This window comes from Ammospiza caudacuta, chromosome 1 (assembly GCF_027887145.1).
Source record: "Ammospiza caudacuta isolate bAmmCau1 chromosome 1, bAmmCau1.pri, whole genome shotgun sequence".
In the NCBI taxonomy this organism is placed as follows: Eukaryota; Metazoa; Chordata; class Aves; order Passeriformes; family Passerellidae; genus Ammospiza; species Ammospiza caudacuta.
Window position 1 is genome coordinate 8,581,265 of NC_080593.1, and position 27,525 is coordinate 8,608,789.

The window sequence follows — 27,525 nt, forward strand, 5'->3', positions numbered from 1 at the left end:
GGACATGGCTTCTTGTTTGCTGATTTGAAAAGCAAAGCATTGCTACTGTGACAGATGAAGAAGCCTGAGCTGTCTCTCAGAATAGCACACCCAGCATAACTTGACACAGATTAATGGGTAAAGTGAAATTTGAGAAAAGTGAATTTGCACTAGCTCTGAATCCTCCCCTCTTCAGTCTTCTCAGGAGATGAAATAATGTCTGCTGGCATTATCAGATGGACTCAGGACAGGAAATAGGAAACAATTTTGGAAAAATTATGATTCAGGCAGTTTGGGGGGAAAAAATTGTGTTTACCAGCAGACTAGGTCACTAGTGACACTGATATCAGGGTTTGTTGTATTTGCTCTTGGTCTTTAGTTATATGTTGAAAACCTACCCAATGGAACTGTGGACCTAGGAAGAAGAGAATTTTTATGTGTGCTAGTTTGGAATAAGATACCCAGTTTTGGGTGTTGTTCTCTTGAGCAGTTGAGTCAGTGGATCTGTCCCTAACAGCTGTCCAGAGGAGGAAAAAGCTTTGAGGTGCTACACAACAAACTGTAAAGCAACTGCAGGAGACAAATACAACAGGATTTTGTCTATTGGGACCAAATCTTTGTAAAAGACCTAATCTACAAATTTTATACCTCAGTAAAAATTCAGGTTTTGCCTAAAGAGAGGGTTGATCAAATCCACAGCTGTGGGTTTGCACACAACAGAACCTAGGCACATCCCTGCAGGTCAGTATCAGTCTGGGCAGTAAAAAAAGCTTTGCAGCTGCTTTGCCAAACGTCATCACCTCAAGCCTAGGTCCAAATTATTTTATTAATGCTTGGTTTAGGCAGAAGATCTCATCCAGCCATTTCTCTAGGGCAAAGGCCAACCATGCTTCCACTGGTCATAAATACTCCCTGTTCTTGCACTGCTGCCAGTCTTTTTTCCATGCTGCAGAGCAGCCTTTCAAAAAGATTGAGTAAAGTTGTTTGATGGACAGTATTACAGAAAATTAAGTTTTTAATTATTTTTCAGCCAGTCTATATCTGTTCCTGAGGAATGGTTTATTGCAAAAGCAATGACACGCTCCACTGCTTGGGAAGAGTTAAAGACAAGCTGCTGTGCAAGTTTGCTCCTCACAAGGAGTGTGTGTGCCAAACCTTCTCCCAAGCCTTGTTCTCTCTGTTCCCCTGGGAAAGACATTGATGGACACACTTCACCTTCAACATGAAATAACAGCAGGCTTTATTCCTGCAGAGAATCCAGATACGGTATGCAGGCAAGAACATTAAAGACATGCCACTAATTCTTACATTATTTATTACAGTGTTGCATCAGTTGAATTAAAATTGAGTTGAATTATCTGTAAAATGTACACTTAGCCTAGATTAAAACATTCATTCCAGATAGAGAAAGTCTTCAAAAAAATCGTAGATTTCCTTTTTTCATTCAGCAGATTTTTTCATGAATGAATCTTTTGGAACAAACCCAAGTTTTTGCTTTTCCCATTGAAATTTATTGGTAAAGGGTATTTCCTAATACAAAGCTAAATGTCAATGACCTCCCTGAGCAAATCAAGATTCGGACTTTACACGTGATTGAAAATTTCAAGTGCAAATTTACCTTTTTCTTGTGGGGAAAGTCATTGGACAGTTAGACATTTCTGACTGGCTGCCAGTCCTAACACCAGACATTCATGACAGAATTTCTCTTGTGAATGGACAACCCTTTGCTTTAGCACATCCAGGCAGATGAGCAGAAGCACAAAATGACAACATTCCTTCCCCAGCCTCATGAAAGCTTCTCTGCTACTTTAATGAGTCTTCAGTAACATCCCCAGACCAAGCAACAGAACAAGTTCTTCCTGTCCAGCTCAGATAAGCATTTACAGGACAGTCAAGGAAATACATATAAAATCCAGGTTAGAAAGCTCTGTCCAAACTCCAAGCAAAACCAAATGGAAGTATTGAGAAAACACAGTGTTGGTGTGAAAAAGGTCTGGTGGAGAGTGAGAAACGTCCTGGGATAGTCACACAGAGATCACCAGTTTCCCTAAATGCAGGACCCAGAGAAAAGGCAAGACTTGAAGGAGGAAGTAATTTCCAGGGGCGGCTGCCAGAAGATGAGGACTGGGTGTCCGGGTGTTGTGATTACAGTTTGTTTACACATAAGGAACAGGAAAAACACTGCAGAGGAATAGGACTGGTGAGCACAACATCACAAGGATCACTGTCGGTACGCCAGAGCCTCAGTTGACCTCACAATCTTCTCCCTGCACCTAGCCGGTATCTCTTCAATCCTAGGAGCAATCAACCTCATTACAACAGCAATCAATATGAAACCTCCTGCCCTCTCACCAGTATCCAACTGGGGAAGGGAAGTGCTACTGGTTTCAACCTGTTTTCTTAATGAAAGGAGCTTTATTTCAGCCTTGCTGCCTTCACTAATATTCACTTTCCTACTTGTCCCATACCTTTCAAACCACTGGACAGTTTTAAAAAACTTTTACAGCTGGATAAAGGTTACTATGAAATAAAGTTCAAGATGTTTTCAGAATGAGGACAGAAGGAGAAACACAGAATCATTTGTATTTTTATGAACTCCAGTTATGCGTGACTGAGGGGAATCCTCAACGTGAGCTTACAGGAATCCACAACAGCAAGTGAAAAGATGCCAACAACATGAAACTTTATAGTCAGTTTGCCATCATTTGACACGAAAACAGGCTGAGTGAGCTCACAGGAAACTACAGAGCACATCCCTGGTGGAAGGGCTGGGTGGTGAGCTGCACTGGGACACACAGGGAGGGCAGAACAGGCAGGGGCACACTGACCTCAGCAGGCTCCACACTGACCTCAGCTGCCCTGCCTCACTCTCCACACTGTTCAGGAGGGGATTAGACCAGGGAACAGATACAGCCAAAACCTGCAGGCAACCTGTGCTGCCTGGGTCACAGGATGGTGACGTGGGGACATCCACGAGCAATGGGATGAACTCTGCAGGAGCAGAGATATGGCTGAGCACCTGGTCAATCAGTGCTTGCTCAGAGGCAACCTGAGCCTTAATACTCACATCATAAAGGCAGACAAAAAGCTGTGACTTGCAGAAAAGGAGGGGGAGGAGTGGAGGAGGGGATGGCTGCACCGTGCTAATCACAGGCTTTGGCACCACAGCTGGTATCAGTGAACCCAGTGGAACTGATGACTAAGCAAGATACCAGGTGGTGTAAGAGAATCAGAGCTTGGCCTTATGGAGGTGAAACTCTCAATTATCCTTGTTTGTTTTTTGAAGACATGAATAAATAGCTGAACCTTGAAGAAATATAGTGAGAAGTTCAAACAAGACAAATAATTGTTAATAAAATAAAACCCTCATGTACTAAAGTTTTTTTTCTTAGTCCTACAGACAGACACACTTCTGTTCAGGTGTGTGTGAAGCAATGGCCCTATGAGACTGTGCAAGTCTTTCAAGACTAGCCAGAGTAAATCCATTCCCAATAAGGTCCAGGCTGTGACAAATAAAAAGAAGCTGAACTAGGTCTACACAAAACCTCAGCTTGGAGTTCAAGTTCCCTTCTCCTCATGCCACAACCATTTTTAGTAACATTTGCTCAAAGAAAGGCTCAATTACCTATTAATACCCTCTTCAATGATAAATCTTTAGAATCTATGTGTGTGGATATTTATAGTGTACTTTGGAGCTAATGATTATATATGCAATAGTCACCCAATAAGGTTTATGCAAGGTATGTATTTTAGATATACAAACACACCTTCCCTGAGCACCACAAGCTTGCAATTTTCAAAACACCTTTAGGTATTTGGACCTACTAATGCTCACTTAGGCAATTTCTACATCTGTGGAAAACTCACCCTTGATATCCAAATGCACTCTGGTAAAAATACCATTTTATTAACAGGGCTAACTGCCACACAGTGAAGTCCAACAGTTTTGAACTTGCAATCAGTGAATAAGGCAGAGTGAATGACCCCTTTATGGCTGTAATCATGTTGGAAAATACAGTCCATCTGTAATTAGAAATAAAAATGGCCATGACAGTTAAATTAAATCCACTTTATATGGGCTAAACATAAGGAGTGGTTTTGTACTTATCAATTTTATTTAAGCCTTTACATTGCTGGGCTGGTGTAAAAGGCCCTTTATGTCAACAGGAGTCCAGCCCTCTTTGTCTTCTGTGCATGCAAGTATGGCATTGCAAATATTTACCCAATTAGACAGTCAGCTCCACCCGAGTAGGAACAAACAAAAACAACTGCTCACAGCATTCCAGAGAAACAACACAGCACAAGAACAGATTTCTGCATGCAAACACAGGCAACCAGCTAACCATGGAACAACAAACCAGCAGATTCTTAAATGTTAAAAATCAGGGGCAAGCTCTCTTTGATAACCACAAATCTTCGTGCTGCTGATTCAGACATAGGGGAAGTTGTCTGGCTGATTTTTACAGCTGAGATTCCTCCAGTGCATGTGAGAAAATTAAATACAAATTCAGTTGAACAGATGCCCAGGCTGGCTGATGAGAAGACCAAGAGCTTCTCAGATGGGATGCACAGACTTTCTGGCTTCTCAGACAGGACACAAAGCCATTCAGCTTGAGATGTTTTGTATTGGTGCGGGGATACCACTCGTTGGTTTTTCTGAGTCTGGATTGAAGGCACTTGAGACAGTAGTTCATGTTCAGACTCAGGTGTTTATTATTTCTTATCAGTAAAACAATCTCACAACCATGAGTTTGGCAGCTTTTCATTAGAAGGCACAAAATGGCCAACAGTCTCTTGTTCCAAAGTCTTTTAAGACTAAACTATCCAATTAAGAACTGACACCTGGATTATTTTCCCTTTTAACCCAATAACTGATCCCACAGAGCTGCAATGTGGACTTTTCTGCCCAATTACAAAATGCCACCCAAACCCATGAAAATGAAGGAAGAAGAAGCATGAAGAAGAAACCCAGGACATCACCCTGTGCTCTCCATCTTGCTTCCATCCACAACATACTCAAAATCCCAAAACCTCAATTTCTCACCAAGTGATGCACCTACACTACTCTCTATAATTTATTTCACACTTTTGTGGATTCTGGTCTATCTTGAAGTCTGGGAAACTTTCTCCATGAATGAGGGTCAAAGTCAGTGCTGCCCTGGGTGTCAGGGCACCCCAGAGCAGACAGGGAAATATTCCCAGTGCCCTGGGTTTCCACATATTGGTTTCTTGTGTTTTCTCTGACAGGGTTATTGGATTTTATTCCTGGTGTTTTTTCTCTCTTGCCGGACGTGGGATGTTATTACCCAGTAACACCCAAGAGGTTAATGCCTGTCTGCCCTGGGATCTTCCTGCAATCACAGCTTGCAGCCTCTGCAACATCCGTGAAGGCACCAACCTCATCTTTACCAATGCCACGAGCACCTGACTTTGTGAGGCAATTCCCAAACACACCTGGACAAACAGTGAAACCCGGTGAGTGCTACACCCACAGACCATTCTGTAGGATAACAGGGTAGGGACATACAGCTGCCCTCTGACCTCACAGCTCGAGTCTGTCCTTCCTTCCCTCTAAATAAAGAAAGCAGAAGCTTTTGGTACAGTCAGAGGACAGAAATGGGCACTCCCAAGGCCAGCCCAGACAAACTGGGATCTCAGCAGCCTCTGGAGATTCTATTTCCCCCTGCTCTGTCCAAGGGCAACAGCTAAAAGCAACAGCTACTAACTTCAGCACCATCACAGGCATTAATCAGAGCAGAGTGGGCACAGTGCATGATCCTGAACCAAAGATATTGCTGCCCAATGTGTTCTGAACTTCTTCTTCAGCACTCTGCACAAGCAACATCCAAAAATATGCCTGAATAAGCAAATAAAGCTGGCAGCACCAGCTCAGATCATTAATGAGGTTAAGTCTGCCTAGAATTTGATTTGATCTGTTTTAGTACCTATAAAAACAGTAAAATTTACAGTGGCATATTTGAAGCTGCTGTGTAAGGTCCAGTCCTGCAGTGCAGTGATAGCAAGAGTTACATTAGTGTATAGCTAGAACAAATTTGGCACTTAATTAGTCCTTTGAGTTTGCATGCAAGTGGCCTGATCTCATTATTACAAGTCTGTCCTTTTATGAGTAAAAGCTGAAGGGTTTGGCTTTACATAAACACATTTTTCACCATAACCTAGCTTCAGCAGTTTCTAAAGTATCTCTCCAGGCAAAGTTGTAGGCTTCCCATATGCTGCACATTTTTAACTTAAAGTTCAGCTTGGTAATCTGAAACCATGTCTGACAGCAATTTTCCCCACCAAGGTACAGTGAGCTGCATTGCAGAGCACTGATGTAATCACTGACATGGGAAACTTAGGATTTTGCCTGAAAAGCAGCAATATTTACAGTGTAATCATGAAGTTACATGTAAACCGCAGTTCCACACCACATCATGCACTAGCACGTGTGCAGGTTCTCTGGTGCTTTTCCTCTGCACTGCTCTTGCTGCTTGTACGGGCAGCTTTACACTGGAAAGATTTTCCCATTATCCTGCTCAAACCCAAGCCAGCTCCCTGAATATAAATCTCAACAGCATGATGCGGGGAAAAAATCACAGGTAGGTTAGCTCCACATTCTCACATTTTCAGGATGGTAGCCTGGAAGAGGCACTGGCAGTACTTGGGCACTGATCTCTTTCATGTAGTCATAATGTTGTCCTCTAAGATAAGCTACAGACGTCTTAAAGGCTTCTTCTTTTTTTTCTTTTTTTTTTTCTTTTTTTAAAAGCAGTGTGAATTGGGCAGAATCATCCAATGAGAAAAGCTGTGGGAAAAAGTGTTTTCCAAATGAGAGGAGCAGCTCTAAAGCTCTTGGCCATTGTGCTCCTGAGTTGAAGGGACGTGAGGATGTGCAGACACAACCAGAGTGTGTGACACTGAGTCTACTCCTGCTCTATTTATAGTTATTGCCATGGGAAGGATGGGAAAGGAAAGGGCAGACCCAAGGAGTTCTGATCTGATTTAGAGCTTGCCCACCCCATCAGACATTGAGGCTGCAGCCTCTGAGGTGGGAACAGTCCTTCTGCTCAACAAAGTGAGGAGAGTTTGGAAAATGAGGATGCTGCAGAGCTCCTTCCTGTCCTCTGTAATCACTCATTCCAAGATGAACTACAGTGTCACTGCATGCCTCCCCCACTATGAAACACCATGAAATCTAAACCCTGAGGTAAGCTGGAGTACCACTTTTGGGGGGTTTCATGTTTAACCCTACAAACTAGAAAATATGAATTCCAGAAGCATCTTCCTCAGGCACATATGACAAGAGTAACTGGGAGGCTGCCTACCTCAGAGGAAAAGGGCTGGAATTAAGTGTCATAAGAAGAGGGATGTAAGAGGAAGACAGTTCACAATGCAATCCTTAAGGGAAGTTCCTTTTTATCCTATGTGAGAATGACTGAGTCCAAAGTCCCCAAACAAATGAAAATCATTTAATCTTAAATGAACCATGGACATGCTCTCCTGAACACACACCTTGGAGGTGCCTTTCTGCAAAGGACTAATGTTATGCAAGGACTGGTGATAGAAATGTACCTAGTCTTCTTCTTTATGCAAGAAATGTTTCCACCAAGAAATAAATGCATTTAAAATAAAATGTTCCTATTGTTTGGTGGTTTATCATGATACTTCTGTTTATTTCATCCATTTAGTGTCTAATCTTTAGTCTCTGTCATGACTTGGACTAGTATTATAAAACACAGGCCACTCCCTCAGATGACACTTGACTAGCTACTCCTTTAAAAAGTTATTACAGTCAATAAATTTACCCTCAAGGAAACCTGGTCCATTGTGCCCTGCTCTTTATATCACAGCTAATGTTAAAAAAAAATATGGAAGCATCACTTCTAATCAATATGTTTAAAGGTCTGGACATAGTATAAATACATGTATAAATGGAAATATAGAAAGATTAGAGTATCAACAATTTTAACCACACCTGGCTAGAAGAGCTTGCCTCAGTAATGATGCTCAGGCCAGCCTCACAAACCTACTGTCATCACCAAAGAAGTAACTTTTCCAGCATTATAACCAACAAACAGCATTTTTTCATGATGAAGTTTAGATTAAATCACCACTTTGAATACCAAGTATGAACTCACTGAACTCTCTGCTACATAAATATGCAGAACTGTGCTGATGAATGAAGTCAAAAGCGAGGCAGAGGCACTGCCTTTGTGTCAGGACAGAGGTTCATTGACAGGGAGTCAGTGCCCACAGCTGCATGTGGGATGTTGGCTGGCTAATTATATGATAGTTGTTACATGGATTTATAGACATTTGAAGACAGCAGCCTGCATAGAATTGTTCTTTCTGTTTTGTTCTGGTAAAAGAAAAAGCAGCTAGAGAAACATCGGCAACTAAACAAAAAATGTTCCATTAACATTTGTCACATGCCCACTACAATATTATTAACCACACAAAGACAGGGGTTTGTTTGGATATCTTAGGGTTTAATTTCCATGTTCAAACTCCGACTATTGTTCCTCACCCTCAGATTATGTAAAAGCAGCCAAGTTTTTAAGCTCTGCTCACTGTGGATGACTCACGTTATTATACACTAACCACCAACACACTTTGTTTTCCCCCTTTGTTTTACAAGCCTGAAGTGTTCTGGCTGGAGTTTGCCTTGTTCAGAGCTGTACGTTCTGCATCCTGCCTGTTGTACCCTGTAATCACTCCCTGTCCTTCTCCTTTCAGCTTTTAATGAGCTCCTGCCCTGGGGCTTGAGCAATCTCACAGAACCACCCTGCAGAACTCAGCATACACCTTTTCCTTCTCAGGTGTTCTGACCTCTGAGAAGGAACCAGGACATCACTGACAAGCAGTGTCCTCCAGGGTCTGGTGTCCTCCAGGGTCCTCACTGGGACCAGCTTTATTTAATGTCTTCATTAATGTTATTTAATGTGTTCATTAATGATATAGACAAAGGAACTGGAGCAGCCTCACCAAGTTTACAGATGACACCAAGCTGGTTGGTGCAGTGGCCACACCTGAAGAAGCACCTGGATGAACTTGAGAAGTGGCCCACAGGAATCTCCTGTGGTCTAAGCCAAGTGCAACGTGCTGATCTGGGTTTGGGCCATGCTAGTGACAATCCAGGGTGGAGGAGGAACAGATCAAGAGGGATTTGGGGGTGCTGGTGGATGGGAAGCTGTTCATGACCTGTCCATGTTCACTCACACCCACGCCCTGGGCTGCATCCAAAGCACCGAGGGCAGCAGGGAGAGGGAGAGGATGCTGTCTCTGTTCTGGTGAGACCCCACCTGGAGTGCTGCATCCAGATCTGGGGTCCCCAGATCAGGAAGGACATGGAGCAACTCTGGGAGAGGCCACCAAGATGATCAGAGGGATGGAGCACCTCTCTTACAAGGAAAGGCTGAGAGAATTGGGATTGCTCAGCCTGCAAAAGAGAAGCCTTCAAGGTGACCTAATTGTCACCTTCCAGTACCTGAAAGGAACCCACAAAAAAAATGGAGAGGGATTTTTCACAAGAGCCTGGAGTGACAGGACAAGGGGGAATGGCTTCCCCTTGAGAGCAGGTTTAGATTAGATAGCAGGAAGAAATTCTTTGTTGTGAGTGTGGTCAGACCCTGGCACAGGTTGCCAAGGGAATTTGTGAATGTCCCATGCCTGGAAGTGCTCAAGGACAGGGTGGATGGAGCTCTGAGCAGCCTGGGATAGAGGAAGGTGTCCCTGCCCATGGCAGGGGGTTGGAGCAGGATGATCTTCAAGGTCCCTTCCAACCCACACCATTCTATGATTGTATGATCTGCAGGCTTTGCTGCAGGTTCCTGAGAATTCACACAACTACACTGGAGACCTCTGATAAAGCAAAGAACTCAGGAAGACAGACTGCCACTGATGTCAAAAGATTTTTTGAACTCTTGTACGTAGAGTTGGCATGGGGAATCAAACAATGAATGTCACTAAATCCTTTTATGGAGACACAGGAGATTAAGGCTGAGCATATGACTGGGAAGGTTTCTATTCTCTGTATCAATAGGAGAAAGTCTTGAAGGTGAAAAAAGTCAAAAAAATCTCCAGTGAAGCAGAGGGAGAGCAGTTTTACCCATAAATCAGGCCTTGCTCTGTGATTCTCCACCACTGCCTTCTGAGCTTATATCAGCAGACAGCTCATGTTTTGATCTAGTTTAAGTAGGGAGAAAAATAAATTGTCCAAGTATCCTAAGCTTCCCACACAAGAGGCCCATGAGACAGTGCTCGTGAGTGCAAGCACATTGTCAGATTCCAGAACATTGCAGAATTTAACACAGAAAGTGTGAAAGAACAGGTGAAATTATTTATTTATGTAATGAGCAGCAATGCTGAGTACTTAGAGATTCTGCTGCCTTTGCTAAGGGATGGGATAAAAATAACGATGTCATTAATCTTACAAAGACATGTGAGAGCTTCTTTCCAGAAATAACTGTTAAGCATAAAATTTCAGGCATTAATCAAAGCATGCTGAGGCCTAACCTTCCTTAGGATTCCAAAAAAGAAATGTAAAGCAACAGGACAGTAAAGCAACATGAACAAAGGGGGCATTTAACCTTTATTCTAAGTGGGTAACTTTGGGGAAAATATGCTCAGGGACAGGTTATTGAATAGTTTAGATTTGCACTGATTCAGCTGGTTTTGGAAAAGCTGCAGCAAGTTTTACTCTCTCAGAAGTTGTTCCCTGTTGTCTGAAAGAAACCAGGAAGAAAGAAGGGCACCACCACATGATATCATGAATATGAAAAAAACCCATATAAAATATTCAAATAAAATATTCTGCAGGAAGTAGCGAAAGAGGCATACCCATGAGGAAAGGAAAAACACAGGATAAAAAAAATTTGCTTAAGAGGTTCTTTCAGGAAGGAAAACTAGCAGATGCAGCACAAGGGAATGTAAACTCTGCCCAAACACTGAAAATATAAGCAAGATTCAGGGGGAGAATTTAAATACAGAAAGATTTAAGATTTATTTTTTTTTTCAAATAAAGTAGAGATGCAGCACAAGCAAGGATGAATTATATTTGTTTCCCATAAGCCAAGTCCAGGAAGAGATTTTGTATAAAGATCAATCATTTTATCTTGGATCCACAGTCCTGTTGATAAATCACAACGTGAGTGATTCACCAAGAAAGAGTATTTCCCAGGGAATGAGCTCTAGCCCTTATTTAGAGCTGCCAAAGGTGTTCCTTAGTGGTCTGGGAATGCAGATAAATTGTCTGTGTCAATTCAAAGCTCATACACAGTTGCCATGAGGGGAAGTGTTAGGTCTGCATGTGATTTCCTGAAACAAATCAAACATTTCTGCAGAGGAACCCATCAGAAGCTGACAATATATCAAGGCTGTTTTCTCTCAAAATAGTTGACTCAAACTTTTTGAGCAGATCCAACTGGGTCAGGGAAAATCCAAAAACAAATGAAGAAAGAGAAATATATTGTGTCTTAAAAAATCTGACAGAAGAATCTAAACAATTTTAGCATATTAAAGTAAAACCAAAAGCTGTTTCAGTACAATAAATAGCAATAGAAACTGAGTATTTACAATTCCAAGTACAGAGTACAGTACACAAATACCTTGGTTCAGCAGTAAAGTCTGCAGGACATTAGTGGGGTGATCCCAGTTGGCATTAAGAGAAAAATTCTGGGCTCATCTGTCACTTCCAGCAGTGGCAATAACAATCTGTCCAGCATATTTTCCAAAGGCACTTTGCTCAGCAGGATCAGCTATGCTAACTCTCTCCATCCCAGCTGGAAATGAGCAGAGATCAGAAGGGACAGCCATACCCCAGGTTAACTTCACTCATTATATGTGCAGAGAAGACCTGCCTCTTTCCATATCTTCAACTGATTTCATGTATTTGATTTGCTACATTTAACACATCAATGAAAGACAACTGGAACCACCACTGACCACTGATCCTGGACCATCACTGTGCCCATCATAGGCACAGTTATCCTAAATACGTAACAGTTATCCTTAAATCCTCAGTGCCATCACTTGGGAAGCCCTTGGGTCCTATATTCCTCCCAAGTGTAATGATGGCACACCTCATGTGAAAAGATCTGCTGGTCCATTGAAGCCAGCTAATAAACACAAAGCCCAGCAATTCCTACTGCATACACCAGCCTCCCACATGTCCTGGAGAACTGGGGACTCAAAAAGGACCCTGGGAGCCGAGTCCTGCTCCGTGTCCTCATTTTTTGGTGCTGAACTCTACCATAATGTACAGCTCGCACTCAACCATCCCTGACAGGCCTCTTCCCAAACCCTCACAGAGTCCAGAGGGTGAACTTGTGTTTAACTGGCTTTTTGTTATTTTAGTGTGGGAGGATTGTGACCTGAGCTTTGCCAGGGCTGGCAGAGCAGCTGCTCAGGCTGTCAGGGACCAGTCAGGAGCCTCAGATCCTCCGCTCACCCCACGGCTGCTCGCTGACGCAGCGTCTGGCTTTGGCACCACTGTCTCACGGAGTCACGGGCTTGGCAGGATCCCCTTACACCATTTTAGAATTATGACAGAGATCACCGATCCCTTCGTCTTCAGGAGACGCCAGAGCCTCCCCTGTTACTAACTGCCATCTCCCAAAGGGACACGCAGCAGGCTGGGCAAGCACACAAGGGCTTGGCTGCAAAGGCCACCAACACGTGGCCTTAAAATGACACTGTGGAGATTCAAATTAGATAGTTGGAAACCAAAAAAAAAATAATCACTTTTAGGGTGGTCAGGCATTGGGATAGATTGCCCAGGGAGGTGGTGGAGTGTCAGGACCCAGGACATGAGAAATGAAGAGCCCTAACTCTTTCTTCAAGCGCCGGGCTGGGAAAACAGACTTTGGAACTTTTCTCAGGGTCACTCTGACCAGCTAGAGATGCCGACACTGGAGGTGTTCAAGAGGCGTTTGGAGCTGGCACTGGGTGACATGGCTTAGAGTTTAAAGGCTACGGGGTCACTTGGGTTCACAGTTGGACACGATGACCTTAAAAGTCTCGTCGAACCTTGACCATTCTCTGATTCCATGACAGCATCACCACGGCCAGCATCTCCATCCCTCCACCACCCTCATCTCCGTCCCTCCATCGCCCTCATCTCCGTCCCTCCACCGCCCTCATCTCCGTCCCTCCATCGCCCTCATCTCCATCCCTCCACGACCCTCATTTCCATCCCTCCATCGTCCTCATCTCCATCCCTCCACGGCCCGCATCTCCATCCCTCCATCGTCCTCATCTCCATCCCTCCATCGTCCTCATCTCCATCCCTCCACCGCCCTCCCCTTCCCGCCCGGGGGCGGCGCGCATTCCCGGCGCGCTCCCGCCCGTCCGCACGGCCCCGCACGGTCTCGCACGGTTCCGCCCGGTCCTTCCGCCGCCGCCGCCGCGCTGCGGGCGGAGCGGCGGGCCCGGGAGGCGGGTGGTGTGTCCGGCACGTCATATCAGCCGCCCGCCCGCCATTGGCTGCGCCGCCTCACCCGAGCGGGGCCGCGGCCGCCCGGGGCTGGCGCGGCGGCTCCCGCGCCCGGCGCTCGCGCCGCCCGGCGGGGAGGGGACGGGCGGGGACGGGCGGGGCGGCGGCGCGGAGCGGAGCGGAGCGGCGGGCCCGGCGCTGCCTGCGGCCGCGGGTAGGTCGGCGGCGGGTAACGTGACATCCGCGGCTCGGGGTTTATAAACCTTCCCCGGGGCGCGGGCTGGCGGAGCGCAGCCGGTAGGGAGGCGGCGGAGCGGCGCAGCTCCCCCAGCCCATCCCGAGGTGAGCGGGCGGCGGGACGCGGGGACAGACGGACGGGCCCGGGTAGGGGGCGAGCCCTGCCCCCGCGGGGGTCGCGGGCCGGGGTCCGTGTCCTCCCGTGGGGACGAGGCGGAGCAGCCCCGGGATCACCCCGCATCCCCCGGCGCCTCTAGAGCCCCGGCGGCGCTGGAGGATGCGGCGGAGGGAGGCGCCGGCCTGACCCGTTGCTGGGGGCTTTACTAGCGTGTGCGTCCGTGCGTGTGTTTCAGGTGTCCGGAGGAGCCAATGCCCAGGTTGGAGAGCTGCGCCTGGAGCTGTTCCGGCACTGCCAGAGGAAGGCACAGGAGCCAGCTGGGGGGCACGGCGGCGGGGCTGGCCGCCAAGGTGGGCGAGATGCTGAGCTCCTCCGTGCCGAGCCCCTCGCTGCCGCTGGTGGGTCGCGCAGCTCGCAGCCCCAGCACCTCCAGCACCAGCAGCACCGCCAGCAGCACCAGCAGCACCTTGAACTGGAGTCAGCACCTGGTGCAGAGGAGCGTGGTGCTCTTCGTCGTGGGTGCTTTCATGGCCCTGGTGCTGAACTTGCTGCAGATCCAGCGGAATGTGACTTTGTTCCCTGACGAAGTGATTTCTACTCTCTTCTCCTCCGCCTGGTGGGTGCCGCCGTGCTGCGGCACAGCAGCAGGTGAGTCGCTGACCTCCACCGGTGATTTTGGGCTTTTCCTCATCCTCTCGTGGAGGAGAGGCGGTTGGGCTGAATGCGTGACCCGTGCGCGCGGGAGCCCCGCATTCCCATCCGGCAGCGAGTGATGCGAGCTCGGCTCCATCCCCGCGTGTCTCAGGGCCGGTTTTGAGCCGGTGCGCGGGTGAATCGGGGGGTGTCCCTGGCTGGAAGCGGGGCTCGGGCTCGGGGTGACCGCGGCGTTCCCGCCGCTCCCGGTGCCGCCCGCCCCGCGCGGGGCTCCCGCGCTGCCCCCGCCCCGCTCCGCCGCGTGTCGGCCCCGCCCCCCCCGCCGCCCATTGGCTGCCGCCGAACTGGTGAGTGGCGGGCGGCGCTCGCCATTGGCTGCGCCCGCGACTGGCCACGGGCTGGGCCACAACAAGGAAGTCACGTGCGGCGGCGCGCGCGGCCCTGTCACCGGCCCGGGCCCCACAGAGCCCCCGCCGAGCCCTGTCACCGGCCCGGGCCCCACAGAGCCCCCACAGAGCCCTGTCACCGGCCCGGGCCCCACAGAGCCCCAGCCGAGCCCTGTCACCGGCCCGGACCCCACAGAGCCCCAGCCGAGCCCTGTCACCGGCCCGGGCCCCACAGAGCCCCAGCCGAGCCCTGTCACCGGCCCGGGCCCCACAGAGCCCCAGCCGAGCCCTGTCACCGGCCCGGGCCCCACAGAGCCCCAGCCGAGCCCTGTCACCGGCCCGGACCCCACAGAGCCCCAGCCGAGCCCTGTCACCGGCCCGGCCCCACAGAGCCCCAGCCGAGCCCTGTCACCGGCCCGGGCCCCACAGAGCCCCAGCCGAGCCCTGTCACCGGCCTGACCCCGGGCCCCAACCGAGCCCTGTCACCAGCCCTTCTCCTATAAATTCATTGCTAAGGCTTTGAATTTGTTCTCAAAGACAGTTGTACAAATGTGCTTGTGCTACTCCTACCAAAAAATCTGGAAGTGAGATGATTTATTATCTATCATCCAGTGACTTAAAATAACATGATGATGTTCTACCAGGCAATATATGGGGCATGATAATCAGTTTAAAAAGTGACCGGCCTGGCCCCCACCCCTGTCACCAGTGCCCCTTGCCCACTGCCCCTGCCAGCTGCCCTCTTGTTATCCCTTGCCCCTGTCACCTGTCTGTCCCCTGTCACCTGCCTGCCCCTTGCCTGCTGCCCCCATCACCTGCTTGCTCTCAGCACCTTGCCTGCTGCTGCTCTCACCTAACTGTGCCCTGTCACCTGCCTGGCCCCTGCCTGCTGTCCCTGCCTGTCACCTGCCTGTCCCTTGCCCACTGCTGGGCACAGAAGGCTCAGGCCATGGTGTGACTGTCACAGCAGCTGGCACATACTTCATGGTTTATTATTCATAACCCCCCAGTCCATGTCTAGACAAAGTTTTGGTGAAGGGTTGGAGGATTAAAAAGAAGTTAAATTTTAGGAAATAAACCCACTGTAATGGTTTTTAATTTGCATTGAAAATACTTCAAACAACTCCTGCATATTTTTGTTTCATGCAGTTATGTGATGTCTGTTTGTATCACACAGTGAAGGGGGTATGAATGATGAACTGTAAACTCAAATGAATAATGAACTGTGTTCATTAATGGATGAACATTAAAGGATGAACATTAAGGGTTCATTAAAGGCTGGCCTGGGATATTCTCCAGTGAGAGTTCTCATAGTCCTGTCACAGTTGGATTAAACTTTGGAATTTAGCTGTTACCATAAGGCAAGAGTCCTGGTAGCTGGCATCAGAGCAGTGAAGCTGTTTCAGAACACATCTGTCTTGGAATAGTATGTTCTGTAACCTTCTTAACATAGCATTTCTTACTCTTAGGAGTTTAAGGGATTAAAAAAAGAGCAGGAAAGGAAATTAATTAATATAGGAGTTGCACTCAGTAAAAGCAGCATGTCTAACCCTGGAGTTGGTGACAACTCAGGGAGTTGCAATCCTTAGAAGAATGAAACTCTGGTGTTCTTGCCAGCAACTGAGCTAACACTACCCAATGTTTTTCTTCTATCAACTTTCAGACTGATAAAGGCTGAAAAATGCTTTATAGAGATAAAAACTTTGTCTGGTTAATTGTGTGAGTATCTATTTTCCCCTGATATAAATAGACTGATGGCAGCTGCTTGTTTCAGTTCATCTCTGCTTCTGTTTGGTATCAAAATCCATCTGACATGGACAGGAGCCCTGGGCTGACTTACAGCCCAGCAGAAGGAGAGAAAGCAGCTCTGCTAATAAACTTCTAAGTCCATGCAAATATTTAATTCAGGGCCTGATTCACAGCTGATGAATCATGTTCATAAAGATGTCAGCCCTGCACGTGAGCAATGAACACAGATTCCACTCCTGGCAAAGCTTTTATTGTGCTTTGCTTTTATTGGTACAAGCCTTTGCTCAGGATGTCAAGTGACAAATCTCTTTAAACAAAAGGAGCTTCATGTCAGATAACCTTAACAATGCAATATATATTTAAAGGTTCAAAGAGCTGGGCTTTTACTTCTTTAAAGTAGAAAAGGCAGGTGATAATTGTGTTTTTCTCATCAGGCTTACAGCAGTGTAATCAGCACCTCACTGCTTTCTCAAGCACTTTCATGCCAAGCTAATATTTAGCAATATTGGAGTAATCCTTGCCTGGCAGCTGGTGCAAGTGTTGTTCCTTCTCTTGCAGCTGTGGTTGGCCTGCTGTACCCCTGCATCGACAGCCACCTCGGGGAGCCCCACAAGTTCAAGCGGGAGTGGGCCAGCGTCATGCGCTGCATCGCCGTCTTCGTGGGCATCAACCACGCCAGTGCTGTATCCTTCAGTAGTGTTTGCTCCCTGGGCTTGCTCTGGGCTCAGCAGACTGGCTCTGCCACTCTCTGGGGTCTGGGGGAGGATTGCCAAGATAAGGGTGGTGCTGCTGGAAGAGAAGGTCTGCGATATAGGAATGTGCCCCCTGTTGACGGAGTGACAAAACTCTCCTTTCTCTCCTAAAACAGGAAAAAAAAGCCCAGAAGTTTCTCTCCTCAATGAGGCAAAAAAGGCTCCTCATAGGACCTGAGGGGCTTCACCTCAAACTTAAGGATAGCAAATTGGATAGGAGCCAAAAAGTCCTGCCTAAGCAATTCACTAGAAAAAGAAGAGAGCAAAGGAACCAATGGCTTTTGTGGGGTGTTTTACCAAGAGCAAGAACCTCTTGCACCCGGCTTTGGGTTTTCTCTGTAAAGAATTTTGTTACTTTGCCTTTTATTAAAACTTTCTGTTTCCAATGCTGCCACAGAAGCCATCCACCTGAATTTATGCCTTCTAAGGTAGCTGAGCTATCTTGGGTGGGATGTAAATCTCCAAGAGCTTATAAGACTGGCTTGAAGAGACCATATATCACTGTGAGACCTGCTGTAGGCTGCAGTGGCTACTGTAAGATGTGTAACACAGCTCACTGATATTGAGGTATGTCTTCTATAACTGCAAGCATAACAGTGTAAGCTGTGTTGTTTTAATCTACATCTTGTCTACATCTAAAAGTTAACACAACTAACTAGTGATGTGCTAGTGAGAAGCACAAAATAAAAGTGTTCTTTATATTAAAAATATGGTGGCGTGAGCAGAAAACCTGGGTAATCCGGCTCACTTAGGTTACTTGAGACAAAAATCCATCAAAGTTAAATGTTTCAAAATGTAGCCTATTCTCTAGATGCTCAGTGTGACAAAAATTGATGTTGACTTTGCAGTCATGCTCCAGTCAGAGTTAACAAGGGCTATGATTGCTTGGCAGGTCTGAAAACCAAATCCTAAAATGTATTGTGTTTAAAGACAGAGAGTTGTGCTCGCTTGTTCAGTTTTGGCCACAGGATGTCTACAGACTTAAAAAGCACTGTCCTTAACATCTTTTTCCAGAAATTAGACTTTGCAAACAACATCCAGCTGTCCCTGACTCTGGCAGCCTTATCACTGGGGCTTTGGTGGACATTTGATCGTTCAAGAAGTGGTCTCGGACTTGGAATAACAATAGCCTTTGTAGCAACACTGATAACCCAGTTTCTTGTATATAATGGTGTTTATCAGTAAGTTAGCTGCTAAAATAGTATTTCAATTCTCTTGTCTTAACTAAAAGCATGGGTGCACATGAACTGGAATTTAGTTGTTAATATCTTTAGCACATTTTTGTAAGAAGATGTTTTTGTTTGTGTAAGGTAGTGGTCCAGTTGTTCCAAATGCCCAGACTGTGAACTGTGGGTGGAAGGTGGGGAGCACTGGGATTGGGATGTGTGGTGAAATGGTAACACCTCAGAAAACTGAACTTCTGCTGGCTCTCAGCAGAGTGAATTTCTAAACTTTACTGGCTAGAACAAGGGCATTTAGAAGCTTGTGAAGTTTACAGACTTGATTTGGTCTCCCAAATTAAGAGTTTCTATCCCCACTGTTACTGCCTTTTTTTGGGTTTTGTTTTTTTTTTGGGGGGGGGGTTTGTTTTTGTTTTGTTTTGTTTTTTGTTTAAGCCCAGGGGAGAGAGTTCTGTAGCATCTGGTTAAGAGCATGTAAGATGATGAAAATTACTTGTCTCTAACTTTCTAACTCGTTCCCTTTTCTTCACTAGGTATACATCCCCAGATTTCCTTTACATTCGTTCTTGGCTTCCATGTATATTTTTCTCAGGAGGTGTGACTGTAGGAAACATAGGACGCCAGCTGGCTATGGTAATTACTGCATAATTAGTAGTTTCCTTAACAATCCAAATGCCTTCCATTGTTGTTAGTCCAAGAATAAACTATGCCTTGAAGGGTATGACTCACGAACTGTCAGAGTTAAATAGATGTATTCCTAAGAGCTGAGCTGTAAGCAGACAACCTGTGTTGCCAGTAGAGTGGGTATTGTCTTAGTAAGTGTTTGAATGTCTTTTGTATTTAACTTTTTCCAGTGGCAGCCAAAATAAGACTGGAATCAGTACATTGCTCCTGCTCCATCAGTATTTATAATTAACATTTAGGGTAGCTGGAGAACTGAGACACTGCTGGGCTTTCTCTAATTATTCATGCACAAAAGTATATATAGGGAAATGTCCCTATATAGCATCAAATTCCACTGCTCCAAAATCAAATATTCTCTTGCTGGTTACTTCAGACATGATTCAAGTATCACTCCATATATAAAAGGATAATATAAATTGCTGTCTTGTTTGCCAGGTTCTTAAGGAATTATTTCCTTGTGGCACACTGAAGAGTAAACGTGGCTGTGTGTTTGCACATCAGCCTAAGGCTTGGTTGTGAAATGTGTTCTGACACTGATGGATAATAATAATTAATATTATGTTGATTTAACTTCTGTCTTCCTTGCTATGCAAGTCCTATATCCTGGAAAACACCCTTCAAGTTAACTTTCGTAAGGCTGCTGTGGTTTAGGTGCCTTCAATTTTTACTGGAGGGCATTTGAGGATTTTTAAACCACAAGTTCACCACTCCCCTTTCAAATCTCACTGATGCATGCAATCAGCATTTGGGTTTATTTAGGACTACGTGTATGGAGGGAAGAGGCAGCATAATTTCTCTTTTTAAATTTGCCACTCACATCAAGTGGAAACCATACATTAACTGAATTCTGTTGAAGCTTTGGTATTGCAGCAGAGTCTCAAAATAAAATTATAGTTGGTTTTATGCTACAGTTCTGTATTTCACACAGTGCTTTCCAGTTGCTCTGCTGCTCCTGTTAGAAAGCAAAGGAAGGCAGCCTTAAAGAAAGAGCTAAAATGAATTTAGACACATAGAACTTTTTTCCTTTACTATTCATCTCACCTGAGTGTAGTTAAAATCAGCCTGGAACCTGCCTGCCGCTTTCCTGTCAATCTTGTCATCTTTCTTATAAAGAAAGTGGAAAGTTGGCAATGCAGAGTTTTTCATTCTGGTTATTTAGAGGTGTGTTCTCATGTGTTTTACATTGCCATTACTTAGTCAGGGAAAATTTGGGGAAGTGCAGCATTTTCATAGGAAGACTTCTACAAGTCATTGTGTAGCACTGTGTGCTGGAATTCCCAAGAAGTAGAGTCTGTAATCCAGTCAACCACATCTTTCTTCATCTTTCTTCTATAGAGGTAATTCAGCAGTCCCAGTCTGTTTTGTCAGCCATTGTGGTTGTGGCAGGAAGATGGAATGTAGCAATTTTTTAACCCATACTTGAATTAAACAGTTATTTCTCTGGCTATATTGTGCTGCAGCCCCTGAGCTGTTTGATGCATGTGACAGATATTTCCAGAGTAGAAGGGGGCACCTGTGGAAATTAATGAAGTAAAGTTGCTTTGCTTCTTCCTCAGCCCCTGTCTAGATTTTCCAGTTAGAAATGAAAAGTGAAATGAAAAGTGTCCCTGAGACCTCTCCTCCCATGCTGATAAATGTTAGCTGGGAGATCCTTGCTGCTTTCCAGTCACTGGATTTCAAGGGAGCTCCCAAAGTGCAGTGTGACCTTTCAGCAGACTTGCTGTTAGCAGAGACTTTGGGGTTTTGTTTGGCTTGTTGGGATTTCTTTGCCACCAGCTTGAGGATGAAGTCCAGTGTTTTCTTTTAGTAGGTTTTATAGCAAAAGAAGATGTGAAGATGCTGCTGCTGCCATCAGTTCTTTCTGCTCATTCTGACACCTAGAGTTGCTCAGTCAGTGCTCATCAGCTGGGTTAAGTGGGTGGCAACACTTCATTTTTGAGCTGTAACCATCTTTCTCAGCATCTGACAAATTAGTGTGGTATTCAGAACTTGGGCCTCACAAATATCTATTGTGTACTAGTGCTAGAGGCTGGAGAACTGAGAATGCATTCAGTACTTGAAAATATATTTGCATTTTGACCTCAGAAAGATAACAAGTTACAAGCTTTGTTTCAAAGAAAAATGGGTTAAATATCTTGTAGTGACATATTGCTGCATTCCATACTAGAAAAGAGAGTTAGGAAGAAATGAGTAAGTCTCTGATACCAGGCTTTGACTGGAAAATGAAGTAGCTTGTGGTTAAAGGCGGTTTGAAAAAGGGCTGTTTAAACTGAATTAATGTCAGTTAAGTGAAGCATTGAGTGCCTTCTGCTAAGAAATAAACTGAGATAGAGAGGAGAGATAACAAAGTCTTATAGAAAGAAATGCAATTGGCAGATGGATTTTTCAGAGGCACTGATTGAGGCAACAAACACCCATAGTGATTTTTTTTTTGTCCACAGTTAGGGAGCACGTCCTTGTTAAGCTTTTAAAATAAGCCATGCTCTCTAGGTCATTGCCAGCCTAAATGGAGTTACTTTACTATTTAATAATTGAAAATACTGCATAATGTAGTCACTTATCAGATGGCATTAAAACCTAACGTGTTTGATGGTTTTTATCCATAGGGTATTCCAGAGAAACCACACAATGACTAAGCCTTTGAAGAAGAATACCCGGTGCCAGTGTGAAAGCAACTTTATGAAGATGTGTTCCTTTCTAAAACTGAAGATTATTTAGAAGAAATAATCTCTTTATGGGCTCACTGCACAAATGACTTGTGGGGAAAAAAAATTTATCCACTCTTAGAGTAGCCAAGTGAAATTAACTGCTTATCTTGAAATCTTACCCCAATTTACCACATAAGCATTTGCATATGGCTGTTCTCTGGAAGAGTTTAACACCAAGTGCATACAACTGTTCAGGCTAAGTGGCAGTTTTCCAAGTATTAGATTCCACTGTAAGTTATTGAATCAGCTGCCATGTTTTAAAGCCTTGAAACTGAAATTTAATTACAAGCTCTTGTATCAGTGCCCAAAGGAAGTAGATCGATGGTGCTTAACAATGATGAAGTAAGGTTCAATAGGAATAGTATTTATCCAAGTCTTTAAAAAATAGGGTTATTTAAAAATAAGAGTGATCAAAACAGATTAAAGGCATTGCACTAATGCTTTTAGGAGTCTTATGAAGGAATCATGCCCTTTCTTGTAATGCTGCATTAAGTTTCTGTCTTTGACGGTGGAGAGGGTTTGGGGATGACAGGTTGAAAGCCCTAGTTTGGAATTTCTAAATTACTTCAGTATGAGAAGTAAGCACAGGAGACAATCTTGTTCAAATGTGAACCTTTATCAAGAGATTCCAACTGGAAATTTCATTACTCCTGAGGCTTGCAGTTAGATTTGCAAGAATCAAGCTCTGGCCACAATTCAGTAAGAAATCTCTGTGTGTGTGACTGTGCCTGCTTAATAATAGACCTTGCTTCAGTGTCTCACCAAAGGACATCTTAAATATCTCAAATGTCTGATGTCACTGAAAAACCATGCATTCCATGTCAGTGCTTGGCCATTTAGCACGTGCCTCCAAGTTCTTTGATTTGTCATTTCCTCCTAGAGCTGTCCTTTGAATCTGTGTTTGGACTGAAATGATGAGAAACAGAATTGGGCCTCAAATGTGATTTAAACTGTATGTGAAGAACAGCAAACAGCTTGTGTTCTCAGTTCAGTTTCTGAAAGAGATCACTACTTGTTTTTACACAACCCTGTAGAACTTGCAATCTGTGATTGCCTTCTTAAAAACAAAAAGTGCTTATGTCACTACATTAAACATTTGGTGTTTCTTAATACATAGTTCTGGTGAGCACAACGTATTCATTTGATAGCTTAGGCCACAGGAGACCTAAATAGCAAGTATTAGGTCTTAAAAGTTGAAGTGCAATGTACAGTAAGTCTGAGCCTCGAGTTCTCTTCAATATCGATCATTTCTTATGAGAGATTCAAGAGAAAAGGGTTCTGAGTTCATTTCAATGCTGCATGGAGTCAAATGGAGCAATAATTTATTTAACTAGTAAAGCTAGTTTTGTTGTATCTTACATTGAACCCAAATTTTTAGAAATACTCCCAATTTTGTGGTTATGGTGTACTTGTAAACTTTTATGGATTTGCCTTTTTGTATTATGCAATTTTTTTTTTTTTGTTGTGTTCTTTTCCAATCTTACATGGCTTCAGTTATAGTTAGAGGCTTCAGTTAAAGGTTGAACCATCAAAACAGAAGTTGAGGTGAGGTTTCTGTTCTGGCTGTTTTCACTCTTCTAAGGGAATGCTAGCAACAAAAGTTTAGCACAAAGTCTATACTACAGAGCAGACCCCAATTCTAACCTTACTTTGGTGTAAATCAAAAGTAATTGCATTGATATAAGATCCATCCTCAAATGTTCAAAACCTAAATAGTGAAATTTTATAGAACTACTTGAAGAGATTGGGACAGGTTCAGCTCAACTGTTTAAGGAGCTGCTGCCTTGCTGGAGATAGAGCTTTGTAACCATCTTGAAACCCTTTTCAAAATGTTATGAAACCAGATGTGAGTAAAGCTGGCAGTGATCTCTATGGATATTTGAGAGAGAAGTATCTCAGATTTATTTATAAAGACTGAAACTAAATCTGTACCTGTTAGAAATAATACAGCCAAAAACATAAGTCAAAAGTTCGTTTGTTGCCAATACTTCTGAGTATCTTAACCAAAGTGATTTAAGTTTGGAAGAGGTGGGGAGGGGAGTGAAGGAAATTTGCACTATTCTGAATTTGAACACTTAAATTCTCATTCTTACTGGTAAGTTTTCAGCGGTGTGTTTGGTTTTACACTTTTTTTACTATTAAAGTTTTAAGATCAAACCATGTTTGCCTTGGACTCTCTGTGCTGGCATTATGCAGGAATCTTTCTTGAAAAGGACAGTTGTTATGGTTGCATAACAAATATTCAGTCATGCATATGCAGTGGTTTAAAAAAAAAAAAATCCTAAACTGAACTTGGCAAGATCAGCTTCAGCAGGGGTTGTACAGTTGAAGAAAAACAGCCTTGCTATTGTATAGCAGGAAAGCAGAGTAAGTGTGTCATGGTTTTGTGCCTTAAAGTACACAGTCTTCCTGCCATTGTCTTCCAAAATGCTGAAATTCATAATCTGAAACAAAATATGGAGGGGGCAGGGTAAGCATGCAAATTCCTGCTGTGGTTTGGTTGTGTGCAGCAGTGGTTACTGAAGTCTGAAGCTCTTGAAGAGTGCAAGCTAAGAATGAGCTGCTAAGTGTAAGCAGCTCTAATAGCAGCTCACAAATTTAGACCAAAAGTCTTCAATTTTACTGCACTTAAATGCCTATTTTAGACTTCTAGAAGTTGCTGCATTTTCAGTGGAAATGTAGAATGACTTTTTGGTCAATTTTCAGTTGCTTAGCTGAAGAAACCTTCATTAGGCAGGTTAACTGCCTTTCTTAACTTAAAATTTCTTAACTATTTTAGCTTGAATAGCCTGTGTTTAACTTCAGTGTAGCAGCTGAGGAGGTGTTATCAGCTCCAATCTGATGGTCCATGTTCTCCAGGTACATTGATTTCCCTGAAATTGCACTCAAATTTTGTGAAAAGGAATTAAATACATGTTTTTATGTATGTGAATACGCACATATATATATATACATATATATATATATACATACATACATATATATATAAATGTTGTGAGACACAGCCTGGTCTTGGAGAACTAAAGCATGATGGTCTCCTTTTGAGTCAGGAACAGGTGTACAAAGTTTATAAAGGAAAAAAAAAACTGCTCTTCCCAGCAAGTGGGATGATTTGACGTGTGCATATTCCTGCAGATCCATCCTGCGGCTTGTGCAGCCTTTGGCTTTAATCATGGGGATTTGCAGGTGCTAAATTAGCCACAGGAGGGCCCATGGTCTGTTCTCTGAATGCAGCAGGAACATATTGAGATGAATAATGAAATTAGGTCTCAATTGCCTTTACTGCACATCAGAGTAGCTCCAAAATTCATGAGAACAAAGCATTACATGCTTGATTAATTGAACAAAGCATATAGGTGAGAGCTGTGGGTGATAGCGGGTTCTTTCAGCTGAAAGGCCAAGAAGGGCTCCTGTAGGTAGATAAAGATGATCTTTCTGGCCAGTGAAATACCACAGGAGCTGCCCCATGCATAGTTTGGAGTCATCATGTGTTTAAATTCTTACATTGTGCATTGATAACGTTGTGCCTTCATGGGCTGCAAATGGGGACAGATGAATTTCATATTCCATAAAGCCTCATATGAGGCTGGCTGTGTGACAAGAGAGTCTGTAGATTGTGATGGCGCTTCTGGCCTGCTCCAGTTAACTTTCAAACACAGAATTCAAAGTACATACAATAATTCCTATAAATAATGCATTACTACCCAAAAACACATAAAAGGTCAGAGCTTTGCTGAATTTTAGTCAGTGAATTCTTTTATTCAGCTGCAAATTATGCCTTCTCTATTTCATTGTCTTCTTTGTGTGTTCAGTAGCTTGACTGCTATTACACTTTTATTAAATATCAGAGAAGTGCTACAGAGGTTACATGAACTTGCTGTTTTCTAAGAATTAAAACATCAGCTGCAATTCAGCAGAAATTCAACACAGCTGCAGCATTTTCTCCCAGCTCAGTAGCTGGCATGGGGCTCCCTCTGGCAGCCAGGTGAGTGTCCCTTGGGTTGGGGCTGGGAAGGGGAGGCTCTGTGTCTCACACTCATATAAATGCACAAGGAGTTCATCCTTTTCAAGGTGTCTTAGGGTAGAGGCCAAAAAATGGAAATAAATTAGCCTGGGTTCAGAGGTGAGTCAAGATCACATCCAGTGACAGAAGGGCTCACTGAGATGCTCCTGGGGAAATATAAGTTGTTCACATGTGACTATGGAGTTCTTTAAGACAGAAGGGCTTCAGAAATTCTGGCTGCATTTTGAGTTTCATGACACTGGAGAGATCATGGAATCATAAAAATGTTTGGGGTGGGACCTTAAGGACCATCTGGTTCTAACTCCCCCTCTGCCATGGCAGAGATGTCCCAGGTTGCTCCAAGCCCCATCCAGCCTGGCCCTGAGCACTGCCAGGGATGGGGCATCCACAGCTTCTCTGAGCAAGCTGTGCTAGATAAAATCACCAAGCACACAGTTTGGGTCAGCTGGAGCACTTGTTACCACCCTGACATGCACTGACCTTTGAAAAGTGCTCCAAGTTGTCTGACAGTGCAATGCTTCACCTCTTCAAACACCTAAACCACTCTTTTTTATAAAAATGAAATGAGAAATTTCAATTTCCAAATGTTCTTCCCCGTTATTTTAATGTTGCAGAAATATATAAGAATATGTTGGTGTAGGAATTATCTTTTGTTTTAATAAATCTGCATTTTTTGGCCCAATAAAAAGGTTTTTCAAAAAATTTCTGATCACTTTAGGTATCACCTTGCTTATGCACCACCCTCATCAATCTTTTATTTTCTGGCCCAGGGTAATCACTTTCTTCTTTCTTCCTGTCCTTTGTTGTTTAAACTTCTCTAGGCTTCATACTCCATCATCTTTCAGACCTCATCTTCCTCTCTGCCACCCCAATAGGGGCTTGAAAGGCAGCAGGTCCATGTACTGGATCTGCAGTCTGCATGCTGCCCTGTCTGCACCTTTTCATTCTCAGATGTTACTCAGAACTTATTCAAGGATTGGGATTTTTTTCCTGTTTTCTTGCCTGTTTCTGTCAGAAACTCTTTCTACAATAAAAAGTCAGCCTGCTGGAAGGACCAGCATCCCCATCTCAGCACCTGGGGGAGCAAGCAAGGAGCTGTGCTGTTCTGCAGAGCTCTGCCTTGTTCTGACAATTCCATTTGGGGAGGTGAAGTTTTGTGTTTAAAACAATCAAAACAATCCAAACAAACCCACGTTTTCCTCACCTGGCTCAGAAGAGCAGCTTTGCAGTGCCAGCTGTGTCACTGCCATGTGGCACTGGAGGCTGCAGGGGTTTTGAGCAGCAGCACCTGGAGATGGGATAGCTCTGCATCCTAGAAGCCATCACTCAGGTTTTAATACCTGTGTTACAAAAAAAAACCCAGCTGCTGATGAGTTTAATGTTGGGCATCACTTGAACAGATGTCATCCAAAAGCAAGAGAAGCTGTCTGTGATCCCTGATCACCCCTGGTGTGCAGCTGATGGCCCAGGCTGGAGGGGTCTGAGCTGCTGAGCTCTTGCACCAGGACCCTGTAGCACAGAGCCTGGGCACTGTGTGGGGCTGTACTGCAGGGATGAGCTGCTGGATCTGATTTCTCCAGGAAATCTGCTGCTCCTGGGCTGCTGGAAGAGGTGACATGAA

At 44.5% G+C, this 27,525-nt stretch overlaps 1 protein-coding gene across 1 annotated transcript; it reads left to right on the forward strand.

Annotated features, from left to right (window-relative positions):
- The first annotated feature begins 13,702 nt into the window (after positions 1 to 13,702).
- On the forward strand, positions 13,703 to 24,037 carry INSIG1 (insulin induced gene 1). Its single transcript, XM_058818295.1, has 6 exons — positions 13,703 to 13,753; positions 14,002 to 14,414; positions 17,114 to 17,238; positions 18,322 to 18,488; positions 19,022 to 19,121; positions 21,779 to 24,037. Exons 2-6 carry the CDS (start codon positions 14,018 to 14,020, stop codon positions 21,806 to 21,808), a joined length of 819 nt encoding a protein of 272 aa, XP_058674278.1. The 5' UTR covers positions 13,703 to 13,753; positions 14,002 to 14,017; the 3' UTR covers positions 21,809 to 24,037.
- The last annotated feature ends 3,488 nt before the right edge of the window (positions 24,038 to 27,525 follow it).

Coding starts and splice junctions, on each gene's coding strand:
- INSIG1 (XM_058818295.1), top strand. CDS start 14,018: ATGCCCAGGTTGGAGAGCTGCGCCTGGAGCTGTTCCGGCACTGCCAGA. Junction 14,415..17,113: donor GTGCTGCGGCACAGCAGCAG/GTGAGTCGCTGA, acceptor CTTCTCTTGCAG/CTGTGGTTGGCCTGCTGTAC. Junction 17,239..18,321: donor GCATCAACCACGCCAGTGCT/GTATCCTTCAGT, acceptor ATCTTTTTCCAG/AAATTAGACTTTGCAAACAA.